We start from the raw sequence: 15393 nt of genomic DNA on the forward strand, positions 1-15393 counted from the left end.
AAGATTTTGGGATGTTGTCACAACCAACATTTAACTACTATGTAATATTTGAATAATGTTAACTTCTCCATCCTAAAAGGGAACCTTCACCAGTATTGAGGGCCACTGTTTTTGTTTTCCAATAATCTGTGCTGTCACTATTAGAAAACAGCAGATGTGGTGTCTAGAAGGGAACTGAAGATCCGCAAAATCTCACAAGAGTCTGGCAAATTTCTAGACCCAACCAGCGGACACCAAGGGAGCCACTGTGTGCCTCCGCAGCAATGGTGGCACTGCAAGATGGTGGAATACAAAAAGTGGTTGCTGGATTTGTCTCGAAAAACCAACATATAGAGAGCAGTTACAGAATGCGAATGCTTGTCATTAAAAGACCAACATCACTGTGTGTAAGCTCGCAGTAAGAGCCCATTGTCAGTAAGCACCTAAAGTTTGACTTAATGAGTTCACTGAAAACAACAGGCACTACCAGCTTTAAGCTAATAAGGTAGTTTGCATTCATTTCAGTAGTCACCTAGTTGAGTTCCACTGTGCTGTTTTTTCCATTCATTTCATTTTCAACAGCGAGACTCAAACATTTTAAGTGCAAGACCAATTTTGTAAACTGATTTCTTTTTTTACTATAGTGGAGCCCAGTGTGGTATGCTATGATTTAATAAAATAAATGAAAAAGGTGTCCTACTAAAAATACATGGGCTGAGCAGTTTGGAGACTGGGTTGTGACAGTTACCTGGACATACAGCAGCTACAAGAAAACTCAACATCTGTGCTGTGAGTCTGTGAGTCTGGAGGGAGGGAGGGAGAGAAGGAGGGAGGGGTGAGGCTGAGGTTGGACTGAAGTCACAGTATGTGTTGGTGGAGGTCATCACCCCTCGTCAGAGGTTCCAAGAGAATGCAGGGCTGCTGGCTGCTGGGTTTCCTACAGTAAACAGAGCCCAAGATCCCCTGCAATCACACCTCCACTGAAGTGATCTGGTTCATCTGGGCCCTCATGGACTGGATGCTGTTGAGGATCTTCTTCTGGTGGCCAGCCAATGTCACTCCCACTCTGAGGATGTCCCTGAAGAGAAAGCATTTGTCATTTTTTGTTAAAGACGGTGCTATATGCCAAGTATCTGTCAAAAAAGAAGATTTGGGGGTATCTGCATGTTAAAATCTCTTTACTCTTCCCATCCATCAAGTAAAAATGCTCTTGACTGATAGCTTGTGTGTAGATCATTTCTCCCTCATCCTATCCATCCACTGATTTAACAATGTGCGTGTAAAAGGTGTGGGAGTCCTTGATGGCTCCATATCCACTATGCAAGGGCTACGTTTTGAAAAATCCAATCAAATCTAAAGGATTTGATTTGAAACCATCTCATAGTTTTACCTCGCCAAGATATGCCTTTACTTGTAGGAACATATCACATTAGATCAAAATGTCTTTACTGCAGTTTCATTGGACTTTTCTCTTAGTGGGTTGTTGTATAATTTGACCATAGATAATTAGATATTTATCTTCTATTACAAACTTGGTGCCCTGACACCTGCAATACATTTCTGGCATAAACAACCAATATTAAATAAGAATAAATTCCAAAATTATGAATCCAAATGATCCAAATGAAATTTAAGAAATTTTCATTTAAATTCTGTTTATTCAGTCCTATCAAGTTTCATATCAACCTGTGTACTGTAGACATGTACCATATGTTCTGTCTGTCCATATACATGCAAGTTGAATGCATGCATGTCTTCCTGTCTCCTAATGCATTTGTCCTATTGAAGTGCAAGTCTAGCATTAATCTCAGTTGGCCTACTCAGTAACCCACTAACAAGTGAATAGCGCAAATTGTGTGAGTTTTGTAACAATCACCTCAGTTTTGCAAATGGTATGCTAAGCACTTTACAAGGACAAGGACAGTAAAAGAGACCACCATCATTATGGTTATCAAGCTAACATTAGCTTAGCTCAGCTTCTGCTGGCAACATTTATCTGTAGTAATCAGCATTTCACAACTTTGCTGTGAAGAATGCATTCAAACAATCTCAATATGGAATATTTTAAGATCATGTGAAGCAACAATAAATGTGTGTTCTGAGTTTGTCACAGAAACATGTTATTAACCACCCAGCCAAATTGGAATTATTATAAAAATCGCCAAGTATATAAAATTAGGTTTCGAAATCATGAAAAAATGATCAGTTCTCAGTGCTCAGTGCTGGAGTGTGTCCGCTCCACTGTCTCAGTGTGAAACACCCTAACAACCTGAAAACCACCTGAAACATGGACGCTTCATTTAGCAGCTTCATTGGACATGTCTAGACATATCTGAACCACCAGAGCCAGAGGATGGTGACAGGATAGCATTTTTTTTTCTGTGTCAGGTTGGTGGAACTGAAGTGAGCTCAAGTGACCTGCTGGGCTGTTTTGAACTCAGATAGTCGCTGAAGGTTTGATTGTAGCTAACCATTAGGGAGGGGAAGGTGGTGTTGTTCGTGTGGTTTATATGGTGTCTACTGCTCTAACTGAACTGTCTACTGCTCTAACTTCAGAATTCTGTACTACATAGTTCTCAGTCTATTCACGTTTGCAGCAAATGGATTCTAATGTGTTTGGAAGAAAAACTCTTTTTCCTTTATACAGCCTTCAAGAACTGAAATTGTAGTTGAAGTATCTAACATACTCCATGGTCATTTGAGACACCACATCAAAGCTGGTGAAGCCTTCATTGGCAAAGTTCTCCTTGTACTGGCCCATCTTTATGGCATCCAGCCACTCATCCACTGTGCTGAAGGAGGAGAAGTCTGGAGTGCTCCGGTCAAGCAAAGGTAAGTGAACGCTGGAGGACAGAAAGAGGACAGAAGGAGAACATAGCAGCCTGTGAGACAATTGTTTTGTGAGGGGCGTCATTCACTGTGTGAGGCATCCTTTTGACCATACCTTGATGACAGCGGTGTTGTAGCCTTGAGACTGTTGGGGTTGCGGATCATCTTGTCCAAGGTGCTGACAATCTGGCTGAATTTGGGCCGGTTGTTGCGGTCTTTCTGCCAGCAGTCCAGCATCAGTTGATGCAGAGCACTAGGACAATCCATAGGGGGCGGTAACCTGTAGTCCTGCTCTATGGCATTGATAACCTACAGGAATTCACATGGAAACTGATTTTGAGTATTATAACATGACAAGAACCTGCTTCAGAATCACACTCAACAGATGAGAAGCACATTCAAAACCACAAATGAAATCAGATAAAACAACCAACTGGTAACTGTTTCTAAAATCAAAATGTCTCTGTTATACATCTCCACTTTTACACTTGACTTCAGTTGGAGCTGTTAGAAAGTACGCTTTTTGATCGTTGACAGAGCTTGGTTCGTAGTTTCCACTGATATTAATAGTATTATCTGAAACATCTTCACACACATATTTTTATAGGTCAAAGCTGCAAATTGCTGGAACTCTATTGTATCCGTTAGGATTATTCCTCTTGTGCCCTAAAAATATCTGGGTCTCAGAAATAATAACAGCTGCAGCTCTTAAACTCAGCCACTACTCAGGCCAGAAAAAGTACCACTTGGCCAGATGGTGCTATAACAATGAACGTTTTGGCCTATAACTCTTGAAACCTAAGAAAGCATTTTCAGTCCTGTATTTGGGAGAGCCAGACCATTTGTGTCTGGATAGATTTTTCCCCATTTTATCTCCATAAGTCTTCATTCAAATGTTACCAATATTCCCACATATGTTCTTTAGATCAAGGGTCTTCAATTACATTTGCCCAGGGGCCAGAATTTTTCCAAGGACATGGTGGGAGCCAGACATTTGCCTAAAACATGAGAATTCCATAATAACAATGATGTAACTAGTTAATTAGAAAATGCTGTTAGAGCTCTACCAAGGGGGCAGTTCATCGGCGACTGATGAGTCAGATATGTAACTGACACTTCGCTAAGCCCCACCTCCAACCAGCAAGTATCCAATCATTGCTTAGTAAATGTTATCAGGGCTGTCAAAGCTTTCCATTTCACCACATGTTGAAGGTGTGCAGGAGGCTCAAAGAACAACAATACCCTGTTTCATGCGACAGTGCAGTCTTTTTTGTAGACGTTCAAAAGCGTGAAACACAAAAGCAAATGTGTGGTGAGTGGATTAAACTCACTCCTCATCTGCTCTAACATAAGCTGCAAATGTTAGCATGTCTGTCTAACTATCACTAGCTCACTAGCTGCAGTACCTTTACCTCCAGTCAAACTTGTTAGATCCCACTGCATTTGTTCTGTGGGGGTTCGAGGAGGAGGATGTGGGCTGATGCACAAAGTGGGTCAACAACAGTGCATCTCTCTCTGGCTCGCTGTCTAAGGTGTAAGCTGAGTTACTTAGGTCTCATCTTGGCTGTCTTCTGCAATTGTGGTCCCGCTGGTCTGGTTGGGTGACCCGTCTCAAATTCTGCTGCACTAACTGAGTTTCTGCGCTTCCTTTTCCCACATTAATGGGTGTATTTCTGTCATCATGTAGATATACCTGCTGTATTTCACCATCCGACTTATTTTTGCTTGTTATCTTATCCTCTAAATATAAATATATACATGTGTGTATGTATGTATGTATGTATGTATACACATACATATATATAGCATTAACATTATATCATGTATGCAGCTGTTTGCTTTAACTGTTAGCTAACTTTACATTTACACTTTCACAGGGTTCTTCTTTTATAACATGTCAGATGAAAAAACTTCTTAGCTGACTCAAGTCGAGTTAGCATTAGCTTACATCAGCCAGCTACACTGATTAAATCTGCTTGTGAGTCATTATTTTAGCTGACAAAACCCACCATCGTCAGCTAGAAATGCTTATGTCTCTAAGGATTCAAAGACCTTGTCTTTCAACAATTACTCCCAATTTTGATGTTAAATCTGCCACCGTTATCACTGTAAACTGCATAAATGCAGGCTTAGCAACAGTAACTAAGGGGTGGGCCTTAGCCTTAGCAAAGCAGTTGTACCGTTATTGTGCATGTGACACCTGTAGTTACTGTGTGATAACAGCAGATGTGGCTTTAATACTTCAGGTCAAAGAATTCTGAAAAAAACAAACTTCATTTTATAAAGAAAAAATGTCCATTATCCTGTGAGCCATTTTATAATAATTCTAATAACTGAGTTTGAGACTTTTCCTTTCAATAATTAAATAACAATTTCAGTGTATTTAATTGATGGTTGGAAACACAGGGCCTTTAAAAATGAATATTAAATTTTAATTAGGTTCCAAAGGCAAATGATTTAAAGGCAGGGTTATAACCTTTCTATGTAAGCTCTGTGATATGTACTAAAATATTCAGCGCTCTACAGGCCTTTACTCACATCCTGATTGCTCATGTCCCAGTAAGGCCTCTCTCCGTATGACATCACCTCCCACATGACTATGCCGTAGCTCCAGCAGTCACTGGAGGAGGTGAACTTCCTGTACTGAATGGCCTCGGGAGCCGTCCACCGGATAGGAATCTTCCCTCCCTGAAAAAGATAAGTGTGGAGGTCAACAGTGGACAGAAGGACAACATTAATAATGTTTTTTTTGTTTGTTTTTTACCTAATATAAACTTATTAACCTATTGGCCCACTTTGTTTTTTCATTTGTTCCATTTCCTGTTTTCCACCTTGACTTTTAGTAATTCAATTCATGTCAATCAATCCAATTTATCATCTGAATTTTTATATTAACTAATGTTATTTACAGCTGTATATCCTTTTTATGCTCCTACATATTGATTAAAGATTTTATTCCTCATTCAGTGACACAGACTGGTCCTCCAATACTGCAAATTCTCTCAGAATGATGATTTCATCCATAGAAAGGGATTAATGCTGTCTCTGTGGGCCCCATCTTATGTTGATCTAAAGCGCAAGTAGAAAGCATGAGGCACAATGGACTTAATTTATTCAAGGTGTGTCCAAATCCACCTTTGCTGTCTTGTGCCAGGGGCACAAGTGGTATTTTGCCCTGCTTCGCCACTTGGGATACACCTATCAGGTGTGCTCAAGTGCCCTCATTAATTCACGAGTGAGTTTAGGTCATGCAACAAACCAATCAGAAAGTCAGCTCTCATCACCTTTAAGAAGCGCAAGTGCATTTGCTATCTTGCAGAGACAGCAAAAATGACACTTGTAAGATAGCAAAACCACTTGCGCCAGCAGTGCAATGGATAGGGCCCTTAGTCTTTTAAATAAGAAAATAAGAGTTCTCTCAGCAGCTTTGTGAAAAGTTCTCCAGAAAAACTCTTTGCCAGTAAGTGCAGTGCAACTTCTAGCAACTTCTAGTGGTAAGACATGAGTCTTTATAGTCTCTGAAGGAGACTCACCAGAGCACTGGTGTAGGTGGGGTCTGAAGTGTCATCTTCAAGGAAGCGGGACAGGCCGAAGTCAGACACTTTGCACACCAGGTTGCTGTTGACCAGGATGTTCCTGGCTGCCAAGTCTCGATGGACGTAGTTCATGTCACACAGGTACTTCATTCCTGCTGCTATGCCACGCAGCATTCCCACCAACTGGATCACCGTGAACTGCCCGTCATTTTGCTGTAAGAAAAAAGAGAAAAAGGTTTGTTTTTTGTGATGACTGAATCATGACTGAACACTGTGCTGAATAATGGGATCCACTACAAATCAACCACATATATATCTGCTGGTTTGGGACCAGATCTCCTCAAAGGTTTCTCCTCCTGTCTAATCTGTAGTCAGCATCATTGGTGGTTACTGCAATTAATTTGACAGGATTTAACAGCCACTCTTGAATGGATTATTCTTTTGAGCTTTCTATTTTTATTCCTATAGATTTTCTTCAGATTCGTTTCCCAGGAGGTCTTGTTCCTCTAAATTTATCTGAAATTATCATTAAATTTGCACTAATTAATTTTGGAGGATGATTTTTCCTTGAACACCAGAATCAAGGATTTCAGTTAACAACTGAAGGGGAGCTAAGGGGAGCTCAGCACCCCTGAAAAGGACATGAGCTCCCCTGAAATGTTTCTGAAACAAAAAAATAATAGTAAAAATTTGCAAATGCTGTGTGTTTATTCTCTCATTATATTAACACAACGCTGTGTGCACAGTTTGTTGCATGTGCCACCACAGTAGCTGCACTGTCCAGGGTTCTGACATGGAGCAGAGGAGATGGATAGACAGACAGACACAACATGTCACAACATTGATGGTTGTAAATAGAACTTTCATCTCTGATTCTACAGCCATGGCCAAAAGTTTTGAGAATTACACTAGTATTGGTTTTTACAGAGTTTGCTGCTTCAGTGTTTTTAGATCTTTTTGTCAGATGTTACTATAATATACTGAAGTATAATTACAAGCATTTCATAAGGGTCAAAGGCTTTAATTGACAATTACAGTAAGTTTATGCAAATAGTCAATATTTGACCAATGTTGACCCTTCTTTTTCAAGACCTCTGCAATTCGCCCTGGCATGCTGTCAATTAACTTCTGGGCCACATCCTGACTGATGGTAGCTCATTCTTGCATAATCAATGCTTGGAGTTTGTCAGAATTTGTGGGGTTTTGTTTGTCCACCCGCCTCTTGAGGATTGACCCCAAGTTCTCAATGGGATTAAGGTCTGGGGAGTTTCCTGGCCATGGACCCAAAATTTCGATGTTTTCTTCCCCGAGCCATGTAGTTATCACTTTTGCCTTATGGCAAGGTGCTCCATCATGCTGGAAAAGGCATTGTTTGTCACCAAACTGTTCTTTGATGGTTGGGAGAAGTTGCTCTCGGAGGATGTTTTGGTACCATTCTTTATTCATGGCTGTGTTCTTAGGCAAAATTGTGAGTGAGCCCAGTCCCTTGGCTGAAAAGCAGCCCCACACATGGATGGTCTCAGGATGCTTTACTGTTGGCATGACACAGGACTGATGGTAGCGCACACCTTTTCTTCTCCGGACAAGCTTTTTTCCAGAAGCCCCAAACAATTGGAAAGGGGATTCATCAGAGAAAATGACTTTACCCCAGTCCTCAGCAGTCCAATCCCTGTACTTTTTGCAGAATATCAGTCTGTCCCTGATGTTTTTCCTGGAGAGAAGTGGCTTCTTTGCTGCCCTTCTTGACACCAGGCCATCCTCCAAAAGTCTTCACCTTACTGTGCATGCAGATGCACTCACACCTGCCTGCTGCCATTCCTGAGCAAGCTGTGCACTGGTGGTGCCCCGATCCCGCAGCTGAATCAACTTTAGGAGACAGTCCTGGCGTTTGCTGGATTTTCAGTGGCCGCCCTGAAGCCTTCTTCACAACAATTGAACTTCTCTCCTTGAAGTTCTTGATGATCCGATAAATGGTTGATTTAGGTGCAATTTTAGTATCAGCAATATCCTTGCCTGTAAAGCCCTTTTTGTACAAAGCGATGATGGTTGCACGTGTTTCCTTGCAGGTAACCATGGTTAACAGAGGAAGAACAATGATTTCAAGCACCACCCTCTTTTAAAGCTTCCAGTCTGTTATTCTAACTCAATCAGCATGACAAAGTGATCTTCACCTTGTCCTCATCAGCACTCTCACCTGTGTTAACGAGAATCACTGACATGATGTCAGCTGGTCCTTCTGTGGCAGGACTGAAATGCATTGGAAATGTTTTTGGGGGGATTAAGTTCATTTTCATGGCAAAGAGGGACTTTGCAATTAATTGCAATTCATCTGATCACTCTTCATAACATTCTGGAGTACATGCAAATTGCCATCATAAAAAATGAGGCAGTAGACTTTATGAAAATTAATATTTGTATTATTCTCAAAACTTTTAGCCACAGCTGTACTTTTCCCTGACTACAACAATCCAAACCCTGACCTTAACTCACAGCCTGACCTATGAATTATAGTCTGCGCTTTGGAAAAAAAGCGCAGTTCAGTGCAAGAATAGATCATGATCAGTGAGGAAAACAGCATTTTTGTGAAGGAGACATTTTAAAGCAGAATATTGACTTCATGTGTTTATTTTTGTTTTTGTATCAGTTCATATTACATGTGTGACATCACTGTCACCAGTGTGGCTTACATTAGCTGTCTGTGTCCCCTGTCGCTCACCCAAAAGACTCCGAGAGGCCAAGGGGCTGGCTTGTGACTGAAATGACGAGATACCTTGTCAAAGGTGGGGAAAATATCTGGGAGTTAAAGTGTCTCATTTACCCTGAGGAAAGAGTCGAGGGATCCATTCTCCATGAACTCAGTGATGATCATCACAGGGCTGCTCTTGGTCACTACACCCTCCAAATGGATGATGTTGGGGTGGTCGAACTGGCCCATGATGGATGCCTCGCTCAGAAAGTCCCGCCTCTGGCGTTCTGTGTAGCCCACCTTCAACGTCTTAATAGCCACCAGGATCTCTCGCTTCCCAGGCTGCCGGAGGTTTCCACTGCACACCTCCCCAAACTCTCCTGTCAGGAACAGAGAGGTCAGTGGAGTTAAAAAACATAGATAAACAAGTCATATGTCTGTGACATCATTTTGATACATAAACTGAGTTTTTATCTTAAACAGTAATATGACATATTGCATGGATATGGCAGGGCACGCTCTGAGGATCCTCAGAACTATCATTAACAGTGGTTCCAGTAGTAAGCCTTCTTGTGAAATCCTCACCTTCTTCTTACTGATCAGGACAAGCAATAAAGGCTTTCTATTCTATTCTTTCTCTGATACCTGTTGTACCAAATTCCCCAGTCAATTCCTTATACCTGTTGTTCTTTACCTGCACCAATGACTTGTTCAATCTTGACACAGGAAATGTCAATCTCCTTGGCGAACTCTCTGACTGCTTCATTGGGATCTTCATACGTGAACGGGTCGATGTAGATCTTCATTCCTGGTGACACTTCAACAGAGAGATAGAGGAGACAGCAACAGCTATACACACAAACAGGTGCGTACTTGCATGCATACACACACAACCTCCCAAACACTTGACCTCCATGACAAATTTCAGTCTCATAGATTGAAAGTTGTGGCTGTGTGTTTATGTGATAGGTGTATGCTGCAGGCAGTTTCTAGGATGAGGGAGGATGAGGGTGGATGTCGATCCTCTTGTTCGCAAAATGACCTGTATTATTATTATTATTATTATTATCATTATTATTATTATTATTGTTATTATCATTGTCATTATTATGATTAAAATCATTGTTGTTATTGTTATCATTATTATCAGTGGTAGTATTGTTTTTGTTTTGATTGTTTTGCATTTTTCTCGCCCAGTTTAGTTGTTTCCAATTTAAATTCTCCCCACGCATTGTCCCTTTCTCTGAAAACTCCTTGGGCCCTATCTTACGCTGACCCAAAGCGCAAGTAAAGTGCAAAGTGCAGTGGATTTAATTTATTCAAGGTGTGTCCAAATCCACCTTTGCCGTCTTGTGTCAGGGGCAGGAGTGATATTTTGCCCTGCCCCGCCCTTGACATAAAAGGGGCGTCTGTTGCGTCATTTGACTCTTCTTCCGCATGAAATGAAGCGATCGCGAGTCACTTACTTAAGTCAAAATCATCAAGTTGTTATAATTAGTGGAAAATATACAAAATACATTACGGCAAAAAGCAGCACTGTTGCTGCAAATAAAGCAGGAGGAGAAGAAGAATGCTGTCAGAAAATGACTGATGGACTAAATGTGGTCTTAATGCTGCCATTTATTCTAACATGAAAACTGCACATTAAACAATAAAACTCCATACTGCAGATTTAAATATGATGAAGTCTGACACTGTCCTATGATGACAGAGACGTGGACATCACATAAGTTTTTGACCAAACCAATGTAAAATGAGTAACTGATTTAAGGTTGTCTGTGATAAATGATGATGAATTTTCTAATCAGTGATCTGAGCTGCAATATCACTGAGACAAAACAGATAACAGTAAAAAGTATTCAAAGTATCTGTAGTTGTTTCATCATTATTTTACTGTGTGGATTATATACCATGTCAATTTAAAGTGTTAATATAATCTGGAGCAAACGGGAAAAATGACTCTGCATCACCAAACGGAGGTTACCATGACAGCGCGATGCATACAGTTTGTTCTGCTGTTACATTTTTACATTATATGGATTCGTTCTGTGATATTACAAACATACAGCTCAACAACTTTTCATTTTTAATATCTTCCCTCAGTTTAAAAAGCTCTATCGCTCATAAACAACCTTGTTAGGACAATAATTAGTTAAAGAACGGCGCGTTTTACAGACGATTTAATCTGAAACTCTGAACATAACCTGCTCCCGACCAGGTTATGAGTTTAGCGTAAGTTACCATGGTGATCTAGCCAGGTTAAAAGAGACACCTTCGTGACACTGAAAATCCTGGCTTTAGACTCAACATAGCTCGCTAACCCATTAATCTCGCTTCGTAGTTCACCCCTCTGCTCCAGCTGTCATGCTGACTCATCAGATAAAGACGATCTGACAGCTGTGATCCTGTCCCATGCGCACTTTGCAGGTCTGTTTAGATTTATTAGGCTTCATAATTATAAAATAACTTATTTTTCCTTATTAGTGAGTTTATCTTTAAAGACACACACACGCGCACGGCTGTTTAACATTAATGAAAAGTGTTCTGTAATGTGGAGACTTGTGTGCACCTCAGCCAAGCACCAGACATATGCACACGTTTTTAACTTCAATATTTACACTTAATTTCTGACAGAAAATATGTTCAAATGACACTTCACTAATCACACTCCCATGTGAGGAAAATAATGAACATAAATGAAGTTGTTTTGTGAATGTGCAGATGTGAGTGTGTGTTTTGGCCAAATGCATCGGGTGCTATCTTCTGCTGAAAGACCACAGACTTTGCGCTTCAACCAGGTTTTAGCTGGTCTAAGGCACCAGTGGTTTTTACGCCAATGTACTGAACACAAGATAGCAAACACGCCGGGCCACGCCTTCATTTTGCCTTCATGTTAGGACCTCCCGCCCACAGCCGTGCAGACCAGGTGCAAGTGCATTTGCTATCTTGCAGAGATGGCAAAAATGGCAGTTACACTGCTGTAAGATAGCAAAACCACTTGTGCTGGCAACACAACAGCTTTGCGCCGGGTGTAAGATAGGGCCCCTCATGTTTGGCACATAGAGAGATTATTATGAAAAAAAATGTTGGGCTCTTTAGTCTGAAATATGCTAAGGAGGGACAGGTTCAGGTAGGGTTTGGAGAGAATTTTTTTAGGCTTGGGCTTTTTCGGGCTCAACTTTTCAGGCCTGATTGTGTTTAGTTGACTCTGTTAGTCTAGTCTGTCTGACACACTTATTGTTTTTCTGACTGAGGTTTGTGACAGCTCTGAAATATCAGCAGCCTCACTGTGCTGTGTATTGAAAAATCTTTGATCTGTCAGTGGTGTTGAAGTACCAGATAGATTTGTAATTGCAACTTTTTTTCTCAGTTCTGCCCTTTTGTCAGTTTTGTCTTAGATGGAGGGCAGCAACTCCTGATTATTTTCATTAAATTTCTATTAAATGTCAGAAAATGGTGAAAAATGTGATCAGGGTTGGCAAAGCCTAAATATCTTGTTTTGTCCACAACCCATTTTAACCCAAAGATATTCAGTTTACGGTCATTAAGAAGTAAAGAAACCAGGAAATATGCAGATTTAAGAAGCTGAAATCAGAGAATTTTTGTCTTTCTGAAATGATTGCTCAAATGGTTTGATCAGTAATCAAAATAGTTGTCAATTCATTTCATAATCAGTTCATAATAGATTAATCACTGCAGCTCTTCTTGGATATATAATATTCTCTAAACCAGTCATTCCCAAAGACTGGGCCGTGACCCACAGGTGGTCATAGGAGATTTTATTTGGGTCAGTACAGCTTTTATGAAACATTTAAAATGTCTCTATTGTTTTACTGATGAGAAAAAGAAACAAGAGCCTGTTCATAAATACATTTATTTTGTGGCTAAATGTTCTACAATGTAAAAATGAAAAATCTGAGAAAATAGAAAATTTAAAGGTAACATATTTCAATAGATTTTTGAGCTTTGAGGCCAACTCGAACTCTGTTTTGTTGAGATAATTTACTTTTCTTCCTTTGATAAACTTGAATCTTTGAGTTTTAGAAATCCCCCAAAAATTGTATTTCAAGAATTGAATAATGCCATTGAAGTAAGTTGCCTTGAAGTTTTTTCATGTCTGTTTTCTTGATGGGAGGAATGGATTTAGGCACATAACTCAGCCTAAACGCAAACAGACCAAGTTTAGTCATATTACGTGAATCAATTTAAAACTTATGCACCTTTTTGCTGCAATCCCTTTTTGGCAACTGGCAAACACAAACACGCACCTTCATACACACATACTCATACTCTGCCAAACCAAAGCGAACATCAGAAACATCCATGTTGATGGCAACATACTATGCGCAGTAAAGTGTTGCTTACTGTGACCACTGGTGTAATGTTGAAGTTTGTCTGTGTAGTCTGATTCTGGTCTGTCTGAACTTCTCCTGCTGGGGACAAACACACAGAGGCTTGCATGTCAACAAGAACTGAGCAGCTTCACTGATGAAGACCATGTGATATGGATGAAGCTCTGGAAAAAGCTGGTAAGTGGACCTTGAGTTGGGATTGTTTTGTCAAAACATAGAACACAGAACATTTTTGTGACAGTGTACAATGAAGTTTGATATCAGCAAAGAAGAACTTTATCCTTGCCTTGAATGGTGTGTTTTGGCTGTGCAATGTTGTGATTTTGACTGACAAGTAAAAAGAGATGTGCACTGGGGGTGGGAGGTGTTTGTGGCACCAAAACAGTACCGTGCAATTTATCATGGGGATTTGTGCTAAAGAGAGATGTGCACATGAAGTTCACATTTCAGCTCCCAGTGGCGGCCCATGACTATTTGAGCTGGGACTTCAGTTCGGCTGAAACCTATCCAGGGACACCAAAAATGCAGCAAAATGGAAACAAAAATTGATTGAATAAACTGCAAGCAGCAGGTAGCTTGTGACATGTGTTTGTAGTGGGTAGTTGCCACATACAAAAAACCCATTAGAGGGCAGCAAACACCACACAATGATAGCTGAATAAGCAATGTTTTTGCTAATGTTTACTTCAACTTGCATTTAACAGTAGAAAATTGTCATTTATTCTGTTACTATTGTTACAATAGGTTATAATTCAGTTTGTGTTTGATATTAAGAGCTGGAATAATCTATATGAATCAGCTTCTTTTGATCATTCTTCTCCGTTTCAGTACCATACATGTAGTTACATGTAGCATAGATCTCCAGTTCTATTATTTCTGTCTACCAACACAGCTCTCTCTGCTGTGCTGCACTGATGGAAGGAGCTTTAAAAAAGAAGATTCAAGTGTCTGAAAATTGTTTTCTAACAGACTCAGAGACAAGTGCAATTTCAGTCTCATAAATAACACAGTCCTTTGCAAAGGACTGAGGGAATGATTTTTGGTCCCACCCACTGTAGATCAAAATGTGAAAAAACAAACACTCAGGCTGTGGCCTTATGTCCCAATGATGAAGTCCTAACCAATGAGTGAGACCTTTCTCTGCCTAGAGACAACAACACCAAGAAAAATCTGATTGGACAACTCTACTTTGCTGTTTTCAGGACAGTAACCTTTTCATAAAGAATAGCCTAATAAGTCAATGAAATCAAATATAATATATTTAAATATAACATTTGAAATACTAATATGTTAGGCCTTCTCTGAAGGTTCCTCTCTGCCAGCTCCCTTTCAAGATGTGGCTACAGTGTACAATCCATGTTTCTTTCTTGGTTTAAATGATAAACCACTGGAAACATCTGTGAAAGCAATAATGGATATTCTTAAGACCAAAGTAACACATTTTAAATGTGTACCCAATCAACCCACAGTATTTCTACATGATCTTCCCTTTGTTGCTGGTATCAATAACTCACTGACATGTAATGTGGCAGGGGTAGCTTGCAGTGATGAACCAACAGAGAATCGTCACAACGTGCTCAGTGTTTCAGAGACTTTTTAGGCTCTTTTAGCTCATTGTTTTAGTTGCATGTCACAAATAGTGTGTTGTTTAAGTAACTATAGATGTGTCTGATCGAACAGCTAGCAAGGGAAATCATTAAGGGATATATTCCTCTGACAATATATTCCTCTGTGTTTTAGTACTTTCAAAGAACCACATTATAATTACATGTTTTCATGTCCTGTAACATTACTGGCTTACCTGCGACAGACAATTATGAAGACAGTGATGGCAATAATGAAGACTACGCCTGCAGCAGCCGAACCAATGATGAGGGGGAGCTTCTCCTGGATACTGGAGTTATATTCCTCTACAGGTCAAAAGGCAGAAAGCCAAGAAATGAAACTCATTTTCAAATACAGACTTTATCCATGGATGGATTACCTTTTTGGAATCCACAGAGGAAAACAC

At 40.1% G+C, this 15393-nt stretch overlaps 1 protein-coding gene across 2 annotated transcripts in view; it reads right to left on the reverse strand.

The window, feature by feature from the left end:
• Positions 1-784: 784 nt before the first annotated feature.
• Positions 785-15393, reverse strand: part of ephb2a (eph receptor B2a) — a 60490-nt gene continuing 45881 nt past the window's right edge. Inside the window, exons 8-16 of one of the 2 annotated variants that reach the window (XM_084722009.1) lie at positions 15184-15292; positions 13396-13460; positions 9725-9847; positions 9163-9410; positions 6342-6557; positions 5347-5496; positions 2924-3117; positions 2667-2822; positions 785-1057 (exon numbers count right to left, since the gene is read on the reverse strand). In XM_084722009.1, the coding sequence (XP_084578135.1) occupies positions 949-1057; positions 2667-2822; positions 2924-3117; positions 5347-5496; positions 6342-6557; positions 9163-9410; positions 9725-9847; positions 13396-13460; positions 15184-15292 (1370 nt within the window). In that variant the 3' untranslated portion in view covers positions 785-948. Of the gene's footprint in view, positions 1058-2666; positions 2823-2923; positions 3118-5346; positions 5568-6334; positions 6558-9162; positions 9411-9724; positions 9848-13395; positions 13464-15183; positions 15293-15393 lie in introns of both variants that reach the window. The other variant, XM_084722010.1, reaches the window with a different exon arrangement.

This window comes from Lutjanus erythropterus, chromosome 6 (assembly GCF_056507025.1).
Source record: "Lutjanus erythropterus isolate fLutEry1 chromosome 6, fLutEry1.hap2, whole genome shotgun sequence".
NCBI classification, from domain to species: Eukaryota; Metazoa; Chordata; class Actinopteri; order Lutjaniformes; family Lutjanidae; genus Lutjanus; species Lutjanus erythropterus.